A 19,630-nucleotide genomic window follows, 5' to 3' on the forward strand; every position below is an offset into this window, starting at 1 on the left:
TCCGTTTTCCAGCTTCAGATGACCTTGACTAGGGACTCACACAGTCCAGGGTGATGGGCCAAGGACAGTGGGCTTGGGAGCAGCCACGACCAGCCCAGGACCCAGGAGGACGGCCCACGGTGGGTGCTGGCGACAGCCCGTGTCTGTCCCAGGAGCGTGGTGGAGCTCACGTCCAGAGCCGAGCCCCCACCCCACATCTACCCCACCCCCACCCCCACCCTGAGCGCCCACGGCCGTGGCCAGAGACCCCATCTGCGTGGCTGTGCGCCCGGCCCATGACACAAGAGACTCCACAGCTGAAGCTTGCTCAGTTCCAGAGCAGACGGTGCTCTCCAGACTGAGAAGGTGTTAGCATTTGAACGAGAGGAAGGTGGAAATCAAACCAGAATCATCCCCAGCAGGGGCCAAAAGAGGGAGGAATGATTCTGCTTACTGAACACATGTGCACCACACACAAGTGTACCTCACCCGACACAGGACTTTGAACAAATCTCAATGTGAGACTCTAGGGGATGATACTGGATTATTCGGTTCCAAAACAACGTGATCTCATCAAATGGATATAATTTCACGAAACGCGGCTTGCTTCCTGCAGTGCGCTGGGAAGAATGACTTGTGTCAAAACTCCTCACTGCGGGTTATGGGGAGCAAGAAGAACCCCAATAAACGAGCATGGCACTCGTAGCAGAAATAGCAGCCGCTGCAGCAAACACGTAGGATGCGGGCCGGGCACCATTCTGGGCGCGGCACACGTGCTCACCATGTCCCCACCGCCAAAGCCAAGTAAATACGGTCTGCTCCCCTGTGTTTACCCACAGGGGAGCGGGCCCGGGTGTGAATAAGAACCTTGCTCCGGGTCCCCCGCCCCATGAGGGCAGGCCTCGCGGCGGACCTGCCCGCAGCTGCCTGCGAATGGCTGGGCCCGTAGAATGAGGTACACCGGCGTGGGGAACGGACACACGACGGGGACCAGACACAGACGGCTGCCTGGCTCGCAGCGCGGGCGCAGGGTGGCGTTCAGGGGGGCACTCACCTTCACTGTCCCCACTCGTCTTGGTGCCTTTTGAACCACCCTCAGTACCTTTAGCCTTCTCAGCGTCTTCCTGGGCATCCTCGGCAGGCCCCTTCTCCTCATCTTCTTCCTCCCCAACGTTTTTGTAGTTGGGTCTCTTTTGCACCCGCCTCTTGCCCTTGTGCTTATTCATCTCAAGGGACCGCTCTAGCGTCTCGGTGGGTTTAATGAAGCACCGAATGCTGGGCTTGGCCTAGGGAAATCAAGAGACGGATGTGAACCTCGGAATCTCGCCGGATGCTATGGTCCAGCTGCCCGAGAGCTGCTGCCCCAAGAAATGCGGTTCCGAAACAAAAAATGCTGCCTCCTACTTCGTCATTACGACTATTATTAACTCCATCGTTGTTAAATAATCAAAACGATAGCACCAGCTACCATTTACTACCTACTCACCGTCCTAAGTCAGAAACTCTATACATTACCAACACTGGCTCTGTGCTTCTCAAAGGTCACTCATCTGTCTGAGAAACACACATGAGATATAGGGACGCCCCTCCCATTTTATAGGTGAGAAAAATAGAGGCTCTGAAGGGCTAAGTAACTTGCCCACTGTCATACAGCTCCTGAGCCAAGAGTCAGATTTCAAATCGAAGCTTGCCCAATCCCCACAGCCCAAGCTCCTCCCGAAAGAAGGGTGCCTCGCCAGGAGCTCAAACTCTGTTGCATACTCAGTACCCCTCAGAAAGTAGTTACATGCAAACGGACCACGTCTAGAAAGGAACCAAGACAAAAGAAAACTGATCGGTTTGGGGCAGGATTCTGAATGAAGCGCTTTTCTCTTTTTGGGGTATGCACGACGTCCAGACGTCATTTTGTCTTTAAAAAGGGAAAACGTTTTAAGGAGAACGTTTCCATTATCTTGACGTGGTTTATCGATCTTCTGAATGTACCCCAAACAACCATCAACTGTACTCTGAGGCCCACCGTACCTTGCCAATACTAAGCGGGATGTGCTCAAGGAACACAGATTAATTTCAATAACACTCAAGGCAGAACCTAATAGAAAGCCGAATTAGCATCTAAATCTAAACATTCATTTTTATGTACTCACTTTGGATTATTCATCCACAAAAATGACAGATAAATTGAGACATGATCCTCCTGTCCAGGAAACCCAGAGAGCACGTTACAGATGCCAACGGCAAAGAGCCCAGAGGTGGCAGCACTCCGAGCATGCGCCCCTTGACAGACGGCATCCATCAGAGCCCACTTACAATGCTGTATGATCGAACGCAGCTCTAGACAACCCCTCCCCGCCCCATCTCCTGCTGAAGGACTCGAGCCCAGGGAAACAGGGTCCCAAGATAAAATGCCTGCTTCCTCTGATCACCACCTACTCCCACTGAATCTTAGAGCATGCCATACACAATCAAAGCTTTCTGAAACAGAGACCTGAGACTCAATGCGGAGCAAAATACCACCCAGTTAGAAGGTCCAAGCAAAAATTCGCATGGATGGGGGCGCCTGGGTGGCTCAGTCGGTTGAGCGTCCGACTTCGGCTCAGATCATGATCTCGCGGTGTGTGAGTTCGAGCGCCGTGTCGGGCTCTGTGCCGACGGCTTGGAGCCTGGAGCCTGCCTTGGATTTGGTGTCTCCCTCTCCCTCTGACCTCCCCTGCTCACGCTCTGACTCTCTCTGTCTTTCAATAATAAACAAACGTTAAAAAAAAAAATGTAGGGGCGCCTGGGTGGCGCAGTTGGTTAAGCGCCCGACTTCAGCCAGGTCACGATCTCGCGGTCCGTGAGTTCGAGCCCCGCATCAGGCTCTGGGCTGATGGCTCGGAGCCTGGAGCCTGTTTCCGATTCTGTCTCCCTCTCTCTCTGCCCCTCCCCCGTTCATGCTCTGTCTCTCTCTGTCCCAAAATAAATAAACGTTGAAAAAAAAAAATGTAAAAAAAAAAATGTAAAAAAAATTCACATGGGTGGATAGAGAAACTTCCCCTTGAGCTGTGTGTGAACTTGGATGCACAGAAATGGCAGAACGAGCTGAGTGAAACGGTGTGCCAGGCCCAGGGCCGGTCAGAGCCATGCAACCCCGGCTGAAGGCTATCATGAGCTATGGGTCGACTCTGAACATCAGAGTCCTTGTCTAAATCACAGGGCAAGTAATCGTGGCCTTCTAGAACTAAACATAGTCACAGACGTAAAGTTCCCGTAGTATGCATCCAACATATGAGAGTCACCTTCCCTTCCCTGCCTCCTTAAAAAGCAAAGCAAAGCAAAGCAAAGAAAGGAAAAGAAAAGAGTCAACTGTGAAAATAAAGTTTAAAACTTTCCAAAGGGATCTGCTTTTCTCGACGATCAGGTGTTGGGAAGACATGCTTACTGGGGAAATTTCAAACTTTTAAAATGCAACCTACCCAGTAAACAGCTGGAAATAACCTAAATGTCCATCAAGAGGGGAGTGGTTAGGTAATTATGGCCTGTCCATAGAATGGGAATCCACGTAAATGATAGAGAGACTGAGGCCTTTTGTACCTACGGACACCAACACAGGACCGGCATCGGGATGAGAAAGCAAGAGCAGGGAACACAGTGGGGTCCCCTTCAGGCAAAGGTTTTCAAAAGCTACGCGTGATGCTGTGAACAGGTCTCCCCAGAAAGCTGCCTAAGAGTATCTTGGGATTTCATCTTTGGGGGGAAAAGAAGGCAGGTGGTCCACGTACAATTTTTTCATTTCTTTACCTTTCTGTTTTGGTTTCAAATTTCTAATCCTGCACTCATACTAGCTTTTTACAAAAACACATCGAGGATCATTTAGACATTAGAATTATGGACTTTATGTTCCCTTTTTAATTTTCCTTTGTGTTTAAAAGCCTGTTTCTCTTAATCCTGACAGCATCGAAACCCCCACAGTTAACATGGAGGAGCTGATCAGGCTTGGCTGGGAAATGTGGACAGAGACTCATGATCACTCCTGCTGCCCCAGTCAAGAGCCTCCTGGCTGCCAGCCTCCCTGGAATCTCCGTGTGACAGCGGACAATCCCAGATGTTCTGGATGGAAAACCCCGGGGGGAAGGTGTGCCCACCTCACCCCTCCCCTGTTGCGCTCTCAGCACTAAACCAGGTGCCTGCAGCAGGGCAGGGCCTGGACCCGACGTGAGAGGACAACGAAGAAAAGTGAGGGACAGGAGAAAATCGAAGCCTCACAGCCTCAGGAGATTAGCCCAGGGCAAGAGCAAGCACAGTGAAAGGAACCAAGAGAATGGAAAGGCTCGCAGCAGAGTCACAAATCAGAAGGCCTTGGGGTTCATCCTCTCATAAAGCCAGCACACCACGTGTGCCCCAGAGGAAAGCCTTCTGCACCTCACGCCTGTGTTTCCCAAATGCCGCAAGCTCGGGTGTCACCGAGGGCTCATCTCCCAGGGACCCAGAGCCTGAGCTGCGAGAGGAATGTGGAGATATGGGGCCCTCCCTGCTGACAGCAAAGATTCTGCCACTTACCCAGCCGGGGTATGCAGTGGGAGGGCCCTGGGCCACGCAAGCCGGCCTCCGGGCTCAAGGCCAGCTCAAGGCCAGCAGTGTGATTTCAGGGGTGGCCCGAGGGCCGAACTGCTCCCTACAGCGTCAGCTCCTGCCTGCAGGTCAACACCACCTTCCTCTTGCCTTCACCCCCTCCAACCTCAGGCTGCTATCTTTGTTTGAAAGGTAAATACTGAAGGGGGTGCCTGGGTGGCTCAGTCGGTTGGGCATCCGACTTTGGCTCAGGTCCCGGTCTCACAGTCCGTGGGTTCGAGCCCCACGTCGGGCTCTGCACTGACAGCTCGGAGCCTCGAGCCTGCTTCGGAGGCTGGGTCTCCCTCTCTCTCTGCCCCTCCCCCCCTCATACTCTGTCTCTCAAAATTGAATAAACATTAAAAAAAATTTTTTTAATAATAAACAAATAAAGGGGCGCCTGGGTGGTTCAGTCGGTTAAGCATCTGACTCTTGCTTTCAGCTCACGTCATGATCTCACATTTTCGTGAGTTCGAGCCCTGTGTCGATGGCGCAGAGCTCGCTTGGGATTCTTTCTCTCTCTCTCTCTCTCTCTGCACCGCCCCCCCCCCACCTCTTGTGTTTTCTCTCTCTCTCAAAAATAAATAAACCTAAAACAATAAAAATGAAAGGTAAATACTGGAGACGGGGACTCCCCAGGGGTCAAAAGTAACTCAGGCCTTTTGGGGCTGCCCGATGTGAGAGCAGGCTGTGTGCGGCCGGAGGCAGGGGTGTGGAGCAAGGGGTCAGGAAGGAGGGTGCAAACACCTGAGGCCCAGGCAGCTGACCAAGGAGCAGCAGCACCGCCGACAGCCCGGACGTCAAACGGCGTCCTCTGTGAGGTCTGGATGCCCCCTTAGACCAGGCGCAGACGGCACGTGAAAAAGCAAGTTGCAATCGGGTAACCCATCAAGCAGTCTGCTTACCATCAAAAAACAAAACTGTCAGCGAAAGCATGTACACCTGTACGTGTGGACAGGTGTGTGCACGATGGTCCACACGGCAAGGCTACACATGTTGAAAACAGCTGTTCCTTCTGAAGAGGGCGGTGAGGTTGGGGAACTACTTTCGGCTCTAGTCGTGTCTATGTCATCCAGTCGCTGTGCCCCAAGGAAGCACGACCAATGCCATTTAAATGTGAAGAATACCTTTAAAGATACGTATTTAATGCCCCTAAAGATACGTATTTAATACACACACACCAAAAAGGCACCTTTAGAAGTCAGCTGCTGAGGGAAAGGTGGGAGAGGAGATTACAGGCTAAGAAGGAGCTACCGGAAATGTCTTTGGATGCCAGAAATGTACTCTTTTTTTTTTTTAAGTTTATTTACTCTGAGGGAGAGCAAGCGAGAGCTGGGAGACACAGAGAGGAGGAGAGAGAGAGAATCCCAAGGAGGCTCCACACTGTCAGTACAGAGCCCCACTCAGGGCTTGAACCCACGAATCGTGAAATCATGACCTGAGCTGAAACCTAGAGCCAGACGCTTAAATGACTGAACTACCAGTTGCCCCTCGGAAATGTCTTCGGTCTTGACCTAAGTTACATACAAATGTAATCCTAAGTATGAAGCCATTGATACACCTAAGATTACTGCACCTTAAGTTATCCCTCAATTTAAAAACCAAGTACCTAGGGGCGCCTGGGTGGCGCAGTCGGTTAAGCGTCCGACTTCAGCCAGGTCACGATCTCGTGGTCCGTGAGTTCGAGCCCCGCGTCGGGCTCTGTGCTGACAGCTCAGAGCCTGGAGCCTGATTCTGATTCTGTGTCTCCCTCTCTCTCTGCCCCTCCCCTGTTCATGCTCTGTCTCTCTCTGTCTCAAAAATAAATAAACATTTAAAAAAACAAAACAAGGGGCGCCTGGGTGGCGCAGTCGGTTAAGCATCCGACCTCAGCCAGGTCACGATCTCGCGGTTCGTGAGTTCGAGCCCCGCGTCGGGCTCTGGGCTGACGGCTCGGAGCCTGGAGCCTGTTTCCGATTCTGTGTCTCCCTCTCTCTCTGCCCCTCCCCCGTTCATGCTCTGTCTCTCTCTGTCCCAAAAATAAATAAACGTTGAAAAAAAAAAAATTAAAAAAACAAAACAAAACAAAACAAAACAAAAAACACCACGTACCTAAAGAATTTTCAATAAAATCAGACTGCCCTAATGCCCTAAATGCAAGCCAAGAGCAAATGAGACAGCTCGGGAAGGGGGATTCACTGCAGTCGTCAGGGGACTGACCTCATTCACTGAGCCACACTCAACACCAACAGTGACGCAGCCCTGGGCCTACCGTTCCAGAGCCCACGGCCCAGCCAGCAGGAAGCACGTTCCGCTGTGCGTCCACATGGACGCCGAGGGCAGGGAGGAAGCAGTGGGGAGCTGTGCCAGGTCAGGCGGGGGCATGAGGGGGAAGCTCGAAGCTCAGGAGGCCTTCGCGGAGAAGGAAATGACTGATCCAAGTCTTGAATGGTAACAGGAGCTCACCAGAACACTTGGGAGGAGAATGGTCGGAAGGCCAGCTCAGAGCTCTGGCCGTTCGCTCTTGACTGGCCATACAGCTGGTGTGTCTGGTGACCGCAGCGGTGTCCCAGGACACTATGCGCTTGGCCAGCTCCCCAGAGAGCAGCAGACACGCGGCAAGTCAGGGGGTAGTGCTGGACCAGCTGGGCGGCCTCTCCAGCCACCCGTTCATGATGGAGCTCGTGAAGAACCCTAGCTTAGAGGGAAAGGAGGAGGAGACAGGTAGCGAGAGGGGACGGATAAGGACAAGGACAGATGACGTGGCTCTGGTGTCGGGCTCTGTAGGAGCTGTTGCGATATCTGAGAACGCTCACCTCCCAGGCTCTCCCGGGCCTAGTCCGCTCACCTCCTGAGGACGCAACTAGAATCCTCCTGTTCAAACAGCTCCGCCGAGGGGCTTGAGAAAGAGGAGAAAGCTTTTCCCCGTACGCAAGGAGGCAGGCCGCGCTGACTCACAGAAACATGCCCAGCATAAGGGCAGACCTGAGCACGATCTCATTGCACTTACTGGCCCGGTGGCCCTGACCAAATGAGCCTCGGTTTCCTCATCAGTAAAACAGAGACAGTAGCAGCTGCAGCACATGTGGCCACAGAGCTGATATGAGACCCTGAACGCAAACACGCCGGGCACAATGCCCGCCACAAACGGGCGCTCTAGAAATATTTATTCACCTCCGACCCCTGGCAGGTGGATCACCAACCAGGAGGGAAGAGATAAGAGATGGCAGGGGAGGGGCTAACTTCTAAAAACAAACAGTCCCATTCTGTTTTAAACCTGGCTCCCTAGCTCCTAGAAACGTTCTGGTTTGTTAATGGGCTAGACTCGGCCTCCCCCAAGCACCCCTGGGCCCCCTCCCCAACCCAGCCTCGGGGGACAGCCCCCAACCCAGCCCCTGGGCCCCCTCCCCAACCCAGCCTCGGGGGCTGGGACCAGCGGGACGGACAGCACAAAGGCGGGGTGGGACCTGTGGAGACGCCAGAGCAGCCGGAGCCCAGGCGCAGGGCCCCCCTGCCCACCACCTTCTCCCGGGGCCTCGGTTTCCACCGGCACCAGATCAAATCAGCGCTCCCCCCTCCGGGGCCGCTGTGAGGTGGCAGAAGGGAGCAGACTCCCTTGTCACTGGTTTCCAGGTACTCACAACCGTCACTCACACCCAGCGTGCCTCGAACACGTGCCCGGTGCCGCTGTGATCACTTTGCGCGTGCAGACGCGCTTGACTCTCCGTCACACGACTAGAGACAGGGGGAGAGGCAGAGAGGGAGGGACTGGCTTGGCGTCCCGCAGAGGCAGAGCCAGGATCCGGATCCAGGGAGTCTGGCTTCCAGGCCGACCTGTCTGACCACCCGGCCGCACCGATCGAGAGCTCACCCCCTCGTCAACAAGCACCCACCAAGCCTGCCGGCGTGGGGCCAGCCCCGCCCCCGCAGGGTGGACGTGGGGCCCGGCCAGGCCCCAGTCAGGCTGACCGGAGCAGCGGGTGGACAGACCTGTGGAGCAAAAACTCAGGGACAGGTGACTAGGCGGCCTTCCGACCTGACCATCGTCATGACCGACCACGACGCGGAAAGATTCCCCATTTTGTCTCATATACAGGGAGCTCCACGTGTCACAGGGGGTCACGGTGACCCAGGGGCCTGCACCAACCATAACCAACAGCACGTGGCTTTGCAAGTGGCAGTGAAGGGGAGCTCGGCTGATAACTGCCGCAGAGGGAGCCTGGGAGCCGCTCCAGAATGTGGGGACCAGCAAGCAAACGGCAGGGACCATCAGCTCAGGGGAGCTGCAGGGGTGCACGTGCCAGGTGCCAGACCCTCGGTGACACGGGGCTGCTGACGCGAAGCCCCAGGGCACGTCTGGGACATGCTACCGCAACCACGTCAGCGAGGCGACCGGGCGATGTTGCCACATGAAACGGGGGAAAACAAAACCCATCGGGGACAAACACGACGAGTCACAGGCCACTTCCATTAACGAGAGGGACGTGCATGCTTCTCCATCAATCGGCCAATCGTGGGGGAGCGTCGCGGCCGCAGGGCCAAAAAAACAAAAAAAGTGCCGTCGGTCTGGACCCGGTGCGCTCTCCAAGCTCGGAGGACTCGCCCCGTGCACACGCTGGGCACCGTCACTGGGACAGGAGCAGCAGCTCACATCCGGAGGCTCCGTGACCGCCTGTAAGACAACCTCTAGGGTGCCGCGAGGCCTGCGGGAGGCCAGGCCCCTCCCATCCCTGGCCGGCTCCACCCAGGCCACCGTTTCTGTCCCCTCGACGCCTAGCGTTGCCCAGTCCGTCCCTTCAGTGACAGGCCCGACATTCGATCAAAAGCTGGGGCGCCTGGGTGGCTCAGGCTGTTGAGCTTCCAACTTCGGCTCAGGTCATGATCTCGCGGTCTGTGAGTTCGAGCCCCACATCGGGCTCTGTGCCCACAGCTCAGAGCCTGGAGCCTGTTTGGAATTCTGTGTCTCCCTTTCTCTCCACCGCTCCCCCATTCATGCTCTGTCTCTCTCTGTCTCAAAAAAATAAATAACTGTTAAGAAAAAAATTTTTTTTAAAAAAAGCTAACGAATGCTGTGGAACAAATGAGCTGCAGGGCACAATGCTTACGCAAAATAACGTACACTCTTCCATCATAATGCCACACGAAGCCCTTGTTTGGCTTTTCTTCAGAAGGACTGTTCTACTACGTCCTACTCTCTCAAAAGAGATCACTGGGGACTCCCCGCCACCCGAAACATTCAGTCCAGAAGCCCACATCTCGCTGCAGACGGCGGCAGGAGAACAAGAAACAGAAACAGCATGGGGACCTGGGGCGGGATGCCAGCGATCCCCTCACGCTGGGGGACAGCAGAATGATCCCCTAACCTCTGGGGGCGTCGGCCCACTCACGGGGAGACTGTGACGATGAAGCCACCTCACCAGGTCATCAGGAGCCTAAAAGGAGGAGAACAAGAAGAAATCCCCACCCGCCCCCCCCCGACCCAGTGGTTCCGACAGAGTGGCCTCTGTTCCGATCCCAGCCAGGCAGCTCATCTCCACCAAGGTCTCTGACCCACCATTTCCCACGCCTTGCCCACTGCCACGCCCCCCCCCCCCCGCCCCCCACTCAGCTCTTCGTCCTTCAGTCTTCAACCCAGGCCTCCTCCGGGAAGCCTTTCGTCACCAGCATCTCTCAAAGCTGGTTTCTACTTCCTGCCAGATCCAAATCTCCCATCTACGTGGACACACTTGTTTACTGTCTGTTTCCCCCGACCAGACAGGTCATGACAGCGACCTTGTCTGTCTTATTCATCCTGTATGCCCTGAGGCCAGCACGGTACCTGCCTGGAAGGTGGGGGTGCTCCAGAAACGCGTGTGGGAAGGACAAGAGGGGTGAGCAAGCCGGGCAGCCTGGCACGCACGACGTGCTCTGCGGACAGGTGCTCCTCTTACTAGGGAATGACCTGTCACAGGAGTGACCCCCAGGGTGATACTGTGTGAGCACATACAGCCCTGTAGTGGTTTTTTCCCTTCTCTCTGTCCATGAAGCTGGAGGTTTCCGAGAGGGCCCCTGGGGGTAAGGTCATGAGCATCACAGCAAATGGTCAGTGGGCAGCAATCTCAGGATAGCCAGGAACTCTTAACTCACTGGGGAAAACCCACCGACCGTGCCCTGGGATTACAGCTACAGAAGAGCGTGACGGTCTTCAGTTGGGCAGGGAGTGACTCACACCACACCCCTCCTGGCCCATCATCATTAAACTGCTGGAGCATCAGACAGGAAAGTGAACGGAGCGGCCCTTTTCTCACCCGCATGCTGCCCCCTGCCCCCCACCCCCCACCCCCACCCCCGCGCCCAGCCTCCCATCAGACAAAGCACCCTGAGCAAAACCAAGTCTCCCAGATGGAGGACCTTGGCGCTGACCGAGACTGAATTTCCTGGAGTCGCTCGAGACAAGATGCTCGATTCCCTCACGGTGATTCATTACTTCAAGACAACTGATGTTTACTGCAGGAGCCAGGCTAAACACTGGGGACACAAAGGAAACGAGGCTCCCGTTTCTCTTGGTGTAAACCTCGGAGTCTTCCAGTGGCTCCAAAGGCACCACGTGCCTCGGGCTCTCCCTCCCTCCCTGGCCCCACCCTACTACGCTCTGCCTTGCCATGCTGTTCCTGGCTGTTCCTCGGACACACCAGGCACACGCCTGCCTCGGGGCCTTTCGGGCTGGCTGTTCTCTCTGGCCAATGCGCTCTCCCTGCAGAAATCGACATGACTCAGTCCCTCGCTTCACATCTATGCTCATCTTCCCAGTGAGTCATACCCTGGCCGCTCGATGGAGAACTGCACCCCACTCAAGCCTCTGAGCACTGCCTCCTCTCCCTCCCCAGCTTTCCTGCTGCAGCTTTCCAAAGGCATGCCTCAAATTCTACCATGCTACATGTCCACTAATAATTTCCTCGTTCCCCTCTCTCTTCCCACTCTAAGAGAAGCTCCGGGAGGTCTGGGGCCTTTGCTCTGCTTCCTCCTGCACTGTCCGTGCCTAGAACAGACTCTGGTACGTGTCCAATAAAATACTTGTTAAATAGATGAGTAAGTAATGCTGACCTGGCCTCAGAATCTGGTTAAAAGCCTCAAAATGGCCATAGGGGCCAGGCGGCTGATGAAAACTACCCAAGTCCCAGGACAGAGACACCGGAAGTGTGGGTGCCTCATTTTTCTGTCCCCACCCTCGATTTTCCAAATTTTCACAGAAACCTGGGAGAATTCACCAATGGCTCAATGCAGACTAGGGACAGTCCCCATCCAGCATGCGGCATGGCCATAACTCACACCAGAGAGCAGCCTCCAGCCTTGGGGCCACCCCTGCCCACTCTGTGTCACGCTGCCGGGTGAACACAGAAAAGCCCTGTAGGGTTTGAGTCACAGAATCTCCTCCACCCCCACCCACCCCTCCTATGCCCACTTGTCTTCTCCCTGTTGGCTCCTGCAAGGTATAGCCATTCCAAGAACCCTTGGCCCTTCCCTGGCTCGCCGGACCAGGACCGGCATCCCTGGGCCCCGGGTACCATCACCTGTAGCCCTGGCTGAAGGCTGTCCCTCCATGAGCCCCCACACCAGGGGACTTCCGGCCCCACCCGCAAAGGAGAAGGAAGAGGACGGTTCCTAAGAGGTCTCTCATCCACGACAACACCATACTTGGTAAGTGGGAAACGCTGCACTCCGGATTCTCCTTCATTCTGTCACGTCCTCTTACGCATGAATCACTCAGTACTTTTGCAGCCAACGGTGGCGACTGGGAGCCAGAATTCCATTCAGGGATTATGGGGTAGACCACAATGGCCCCGCAAGAAAGGGACAAGACACGACGAGTTCTAATTCTTTTGTGGCAATGTTTGTATCTGTGCCAATTAAGGCCCTTGATTCATAGCGGTCTATTTTTTCCCTTCAGCGTTCGCCATCAACTCTCTCCCAGAAGCCTCTTACCGCTTTCAGGAAGAAGAATGTGTGGCCTTCAGAACCAGCAACGATTAACCGGGGGCACGGGGAAGGTCGGGGTCACCGAAAGATTCAGGGGAACTCTAATTCGGGCTGCAGAGGGGGGCTACTCCACGTGATGCAGTCAATACACAGGAGGCCCGGCGGCCGTCGGAGTCCAGCCTGGTTTGGAGAGAGAGCCCTGCAAGCAGTGACCGGGGGCCCTGGTCGATCGTTGGCGCACTGCCTCCACAAACACAGAAGCCAGAGGGGCCAGGCTGCTAGTTTCGTGGCCACCAGCTCCACGGGCCACGAGTGGACGGAGCGTTCTGGTAGCAGGGGATCCGGCTCCCAGGAAGGACAGGTGTCCTGTGGAGAGCCGGCGGCTCATGTTTTAGGTGTGCACTCGCTCACTCTTCTGGATCCCCAGAGAATCATCTGGCGACCATTCCAGCCGGCTGAACTGGTGCCCACAGAGACGACATCATCATTTGGGGACGAACCATCCCGGCCCAGGATTCTCAGTTCCCACTCTGAATTCACGGCCAGCCAACCACATGAGCACCCATGAACTGGCTATGTACTTGCACTTTCCGGAGGTCGAATCCGGGGCTGACGTGAGCTGGAGGGCCCGGGATGCACACAGACAGGTCAGCCCCCCGCCACCAAATGGCAAAGCTTGCTCTTCGTGCTGTCACTGTCACCACTGCTGCTCACACCGGGCCCTCGGTGCCTCTGTGTCTGGTCATAAGGCACCTCCCGAGGGGTACTCTAGGTGTGCCTCCACACTAATCATCCCAGGAAGGGGGGGGTCCCCAACTAGGAGACGCAGGGCTGTCGTGCGGCATCAGAAACTGACGATAACACCTAATATCAGGGCCTGACGTGCGCCAGGCTTTAGGAGAAGTAGCGGACACCGCGTGCATTAACCTAACTAGAGAAGGGAGGAAACTGAGGCCCAGAGCAATGGACTAACTTGCCCCGGGGTACACCTAGTGAGACCTGGGGCCAGGATCTGGGGGGCCCGGGCAGTCTGACTCCAGAGTCCACTCCACTAGACTGGCCCCGAAGACGGAACGCAGTACAGCACCAAGACCACCTCGCCCTGACGCTCTTCCCCCAAAGCCTGCCTCTGAGCAGGTGGTGTGGGAGGGTCAGGCTCTGAAGCTGTTTCTGTTTTGAGAGTGATCAAGAACAGCATCGTGAGAGCCCGGTGACCCCGCCGCCGGTTCACCCATCAAGTCACTCGTTCCTGCAGTGAGAGCCCCCGGGCATGGGCTGCAAGCCCGTCATGGCACAGGCCCCCTCCGCTCGCAGGGAGCGGGAAGCCCAGCGAGGCCAGCGCTCTCTCCTGCGCACCACCGCATCTCTGTTGCAGGAACGGACGAAGGAGTGCAAGACGAAGGCAACTATTCTACAGAAATGGAGGGTGAGAAAAGGTTCTTTAAAAAAAAAACAAAACAACCAAGTACCCATAGGTAATGATGCATATCCCGTAATCTAATCTATATGTTCGTTGTGCAAAAATAATGAGACGTTAGCAGTTTCAGAATTAGTGTTCTCTTACTCGATTTCCCTCAACACGAAACCTGATCTGCTCTGCATTAGAATTATAGCAAGAACTATCCCCGAGCAGGAACCATATGATTTTTAATGCACAGACGAATTTCAACTCGGCATTCACCTCGCCATGCTGGTGTGTTTTAAATTTAACCCTAAATTACAGACTTTTCAAACAACTCCGCTCTTCCCTCTGCTCCTCTCTCTTCAATTTTGGTTTGGTTTTGTGAAAGGTCTGCTGGTAAAAATGAAGCAATACCAGTAACTTATCTACAAATTACGGGAAGGAGAAAGTAGGTTAAAAAAGACCAAGAAACTTAAAACAAGCACGATCAAACCACATCCGAGTGAGGCAGGAAACAATAGGAGACCGTTCTTGCTCAGAGGGAAGGAAGGTGAGTCTCACCGGGACTGTTATCGAGCGAGTCACCGATGGGGACTCACCTCCACTCCACCCAACTTTCAAGTGCAGTCATCCGAACGCGACACAGTTCGATTCTGCACCCAGGCAAAGGCGATACCCGGAAGCAGAAGGCAGACACTTTCACTTGGGGCTGGCAATTCCTTCCACGCTCAAAAGAATCTCATTTTCAGTTCAGACGCCCACCACGACGAGCCGCTGTGAGTCTGTCACAATGGAGGCAGAAACTTCGTCCCCAAAAAGGGGGCCGGTGGGAGAAAGGACGGGTCTCCCGAAAGCTCCCTCTCGTTGGAGGGCCCAACCGCTGTGGGTATCCCAGGCTGAGCGGTCGCCAGTAACATTCTGCAGTTTGCTTCTGCTCAAATTGCAAACCCCAAGCATCAATGCCAGTACCCTGCTGTGACAGCGTGCTGGAGTTCTGGCAAGATGTGACCACGGGGGGATAACCAGCGAAAGGGTGTGATTATTTCTCGTGGCCGCAGGCCAGTCAAGTGCAATGAGAAAGCCTGCAAACCCCAGCAGCCCAGAGATCTCTGTGTCCGTCCCTCTGAACGCCAAGTCCAACTTCGTCACTGAATGTCTCACACGAAGACACTGTGGGACGAAGTCTGAGCAGCCATCTTGGGAAATGGAGACCACACGACAAAAGAAAGCCCAAGGAGACTCAACACGGCCCAATGTGATATGAATGGAAACGTCCTAGGAGCGTGCAGCAGGCTGGATGGGGACCGGGCGAGTCTGATGGCAAACACATGCCGACCCGATGGGGACCGCCTCGGAGAAGCATGCAGCAGAAACATGTGTACAATGGGGACCAGACCTTCTGACTGCTGCAACACAATCCCGAGATGCAGATTTTTTCTGTGTGAAACTTCCTAACGGTTAACGTTGGTCACTCATAGAACTCTCTGTTAAATACCGCGAACACCAAACCAAACGGCTTTGAGGGCCAGGCTGCAACCTGCCGGGTACCTGATGGACACTTCAGCTGTGTTTCCTCCCCATCCCCACCAAGAGCCCTCCGGAGTAGGACGCGCCCTCTCCGTTTCCTAAGTGGGGGGGGAGGGAGGACGATGCGCCTGAGGGGGCCCGCTGGCTGGCGGTCATCGGCAGCTCTGCCCTCGAGGCCCTGCGACTCTGCTGGGTCAGCACTCCACCCCTCGCATTCGGTCAGCAGCAGGGAGTTTCAGAAAGTTGGAAAGAAAACTGTCCGGCTCCACGAACACCAGGTCGTCTCCACGTTGCCCCGCCTGAAGTGCCGTGGCACGGGCCCGTGAGGGAGGCTGTCCTGTCCAATACTCGTCACTCCTGTCCCTCTAGGTTACATCCCCTCGCCAAAAACTACTCCTTCCCTTTAGAGCACGTGTGAAACTCGAGACAGTACATTTGTTTGTATATTTATTTGAGCGACATCTGTCACTCCTACTAGACTATAAAGCTCCAAAAAGACAGAAACCATTAGGATTTTGTACATCCCCAGAGCCAGCACGATGCCTGTTCCAAAGAAAGGGCTTAATAAATACTTTCTGAATGAATCAAAGAAGGGACAGACCAGACAGGGGCCGTGAAAGGGCCCCATTCAAGTCAGCTGAACTAATGCCACCACTGACAAGGACAGAGTGTCTGGGAACCTTTTCAAAGGCTCTAAGACTCCCTTCAACAGCAAAAGGGCCCGGCCAAGCCATCGTAGGCCAGAAAAACCAGAAGGGCAGGGACCCCTGTCACTGCGCCCCAGGCAGTTCTGGCCTCCCACGCTATGGGATCCTCCGTCACCTGCTTCCTCAGATATGGCAACAGAGCCGACTGCCCAAGGGCAAGCCTAGCCCTTGGAGCTTTCTACCCACTGCCTGAGAAACCGGTTGCAGGGACAGAGTCCTCATGAAACAGCCTTTGTGTGAAACACCGGCTCATCTCAGACACATCCGCCGGGCCCAAGCTGCAGCGGATACAGTGAGACAAGTCGCCTGCCGCGGCTGGGAACGAGGAGCCAGGGCCTCCCAGGCCATAGGTATGGTGAAGGTACAGGTGTGCGGGCAGAACCTCGGGGCCTGCAGGGGAAAAGGCAAGCTGGACCGGTACTAAGGAAGCCTGGCGCTCAGCACACATGACGATGGTGGGAGGGAAGACAGACGAGATACACAGGGGCCAAGCGGGAAGAAGCCGTGACTCCCGTCTCCCTGTCTCGGGAGTTTCCCGTTAGCAGAGCACAAAATGCAGATGTGCTGTGCTTAGGCCACAGGTGGGTGATCGTTTAAAACGGGGGAGCATGTGCATCAAAATGAGGATTTCCAGCTTGTCTGGAAACGCGAGGAAACCAGGCAATCCCGCATCCGTGTTCTGGCAGAGCCGCAGGCTGGGGAGGAACCGCAGCTACTGACAGAGAGCATGTGCTGTCCAATTTGCCACAGGCCCCACCACTCCCTACTGCCCTCCCAGGGGGGTCCGCGTCATTCACAGATGTTCTCCGTCCAGTCTCTGCTGGCATTTGTACCTTCGTCAAGGTGCGCTCTCATTCTGTCCCAGTAACAGTGTCTCACAGATTCGCGACCAGGGCCCAGAGCAGTACAACTTCCCGTTCAATAACATCCGATCAATCAAATCCGCTCAGTACCCAAACCCAGATGTTCCTGGGGACACATTTCAAGACGCCGATCGGGTTCCTCGCGTCTCAGACCAGCTTATACGCCATCATGGCTGCCGTACAGGCAGAACGTCAGTTTCTGGTTTTAGAGAAACACACGCACGAACAAAACGAGCAACGGCCTATCAACGTCTACACACGGTCCCAACGCTAAGGACTTACGCAACTTCGCTGAACATCCTGTTCGCTCTTAGCATACATCTCAGACAGATCACCGTTCAGAATGACTTCCGCTAGTGAGTTCACCAGGGGTGCGTGATGTATAATTAGGAAGACCTGGTGAGAAAGAAGACACCGGGTTTGCGTTAAAGCGTGTGCTCTCTCCACTTCTTCCTCCATCACAAATAACCAGGCTGAGGTACCCAGGGCCCGTACTGAACAGCAACTCCCGTGAAGCAAAATCCAAAGAATGGGTCTCATTTAGGAGAAACCGGTTACGCCTTTCTCCTCCCAGGGTTGGCCGCTCCTTCATTCAGACTGTTGCCTATTTGGCTGGCTGCTCCCCAGCCGAAGGAAGTGCATCAAAGCAAGACGGTCCCTCATGGCCGGGGGAGGCCAAATCCCACTGAAGTGGAGCAAAGTGGGAGAGCGGCGGCCAAAGCAGCACACTCCTTCCTCTCCACAGGCATCTCAGCGTCGAATCTGATTACGCTAAGACTGGAAGGCACAGACCCAACATCTCAGTTATACGGGAGGAAGGGGCCGGCGAGTCTCGTTCCCGTCCAGGACTTGGCAAACCGTCGTCTCCACACAGAGCCCACGGCTGGAATGCGCTGGGGCCCCCGCGGTGGGTCTCAGAGCACCAAGATTCCGTGGCAGTGTCGGGAGGTGTGGACGCTGTGGGGAAGAGAAGCCACAGGAGCCAGAGGCAGACCCGGCCGGGCCAGCATGTGGAATGGGAAGGCACTGGGCTGTCTGGGATGGCCCTGCCACCCCAGCCCGTGGCCCAACGTTCAGGACAACGGCGCTGGGAATCAGGGTATTCAAAGGTGCCTCGCAAAGCTGGCTCAGACACGCCGGCTACTTTGTGTTACAATATAAAGCCAACAGCAGCAGTGGAGCACAGTGTGGGACGTGCACCATTTACACAGAAAAAGGGCGTGTGCGCCCATCTGCATTTGCTCACGTGCACACGGAACAGGATTTCTAAGCCCTGGCGCTATGATCCGGCCCTAATTCTTTGTTGTGGGGGGCTGCTGTGTGCACTGTAGGATGTCTGGAAGCCTCTCTGGCCTCGACCCAACCAGAAATGTCTCCGGATGCTGGAGGGGCGTGGGGGAGGAAGGGAGGCAAAATCACCCCCAGTTGAAAACCTCTGCAGACAATGTGCCTGGAAGAGCGTAAGAAAACCCTGTAACTATAGTAGACTCTGGGGACAGAAATCAGGAGAAGAAACAAAAGTAGATAGAAAACTTGGTCTTCACCTGTTTTGAACTTTTTAACTTAAAAAAAAAAAATCTGTTAAAAGACCAAAAAAAAAAAACCATTGTTTAGGGGCTCCTGGGTGGCTAAGTCGGTTAAGCATGTGACTCTTGATTTCAGCTCCAGTCATGATCTCATGGTTCGCGACATCGAGTCCCGAGTCTGGCTCTGTGCCGACAGCTGGCAGCCTGCTTGGAATTCTCTTTTCCTCTCTCTCCCTGCCCCTCCCCCACTCGCACACACGTGCTCTCTTCCTTTCCCAAAATAAAAAAATTTTAATTAAAAAATAAAAAATAAGCAGTGTTTAAAAAACAAATAATTGGGGCGCCTGGTTGGCTCAGCCGGTTAGGCGTCCGACTTCAGCTCAGGTCACGATCTCGCGGTCCGTGGGTTCGAGCCCCGCGTCGGGCTCTGGGCTGATGGCTCGGAGCCTGGAGCCTGCTTCCGATTCTGTGTCTCCCTCTCTCCCTGCCCCTCCCCTATTCATGCTCTGTCTCTCTCTGTCTCAAAAATAAATAAACGTTAAAAAAAAAAAATTAAAAAAAAAAAACAAACAAATAATTAAAAAACAAAAAACAAAAAACCCAGCAAAGCCAAACGCTGAAATGCTGCTATGTCTGAGAAGCAGGATCAGGGGACAGGGGTAAGAGGTAAGAGGGAAACTTCTTGAAGGACAGCATCCCCGGCCACACTAAATTAATGTCGTCAATGGGAATTTTCTTGGTTTTGCAGTTTTGACTGTCAAATCACACGTAAGGATGCTCTGACGTAGGGATCAGGGACATGGCATTGCCCCCCCTTGGAGGCTCTCGTGCATTTTGGGCGACAACATTGAAAAGCTCCACGGAAGGAACAGGGAGAACGGGCCCTGGAGCACCGGCTCACAAGTCTGCTTTCTGTGAGCTACTCAAACGAGTAATTTGGTGCCTGAGCTGTTAGGCCCTCGCTCAGAAAAGAGGAGGTAAGGGGCTCTCCGAGAAAGGGCGACCGCTGACCCCACACTCCTCACAGGGACTCCACCTGTGCAACGCGCCCACAGCTAGAGGGTCCTGGGAGCGCCTTCTATGGGATTCCCGGGGCTGAGTGTC

The 19,630-nt window shown here is 54.7% G+C and overlaps 1 protein-coding gene across 8 annotated transcripts in view; it reads right to left on the reverse strand.

Moving 5' to 3' along the window:
• The window catches only part of CLEC16A (C-type lectin domain containing 16A), a 203,420-nt gene that overhangs the window by 149,636 nt on the left and 34,154 nt on the right, over positions 1 to 19,630 (reverse strand). For 5 of the 8 annotated variants that reach the window (XR_006294234.1, XR_006294235.1, XM_043560530.1 and 2 more), the window contains 2 exons: positions 17,283 to 17,396; positions 1,034 to 1,265 (listed from right to left, as the gene is read on the reverse strand). Coding sequence is in view for 6 of the 8 variants with exons in the window: in XM_043560530.1 (XP_043416465.1) it covers positions 1,034 to 1,265; positions 17,283 to 17,396 (346 nt within the window). In the remaining 2 variants the exon portion in view is untranslated. The remainder of the gene's footprint in view (positions 1 to 1,033; positions 1,266 to 17,282; positions 17,397 to 19,630) is intronic. The other 3 variants (XM_043560532.1, XM_043560531.1, XM_043560534.1) reach the window with 1 other exon arrangement.

Source organism: Prionailurus bengalensis, chromosome E3 (assembly GCF_016509475.1).
Source record: "Prionailurus bengalensis isolate Pbe53 chromosome E3, Fcat_Pben_1.1_paternal_pri, whole genome shotgun sequence".
NCBI classification, from domain to species: Eukaryota; Metazoa; Chordata; class Mammalia; order Carnivora; family Felidae; genus Prionailurus; species Prionailurus bengalensis.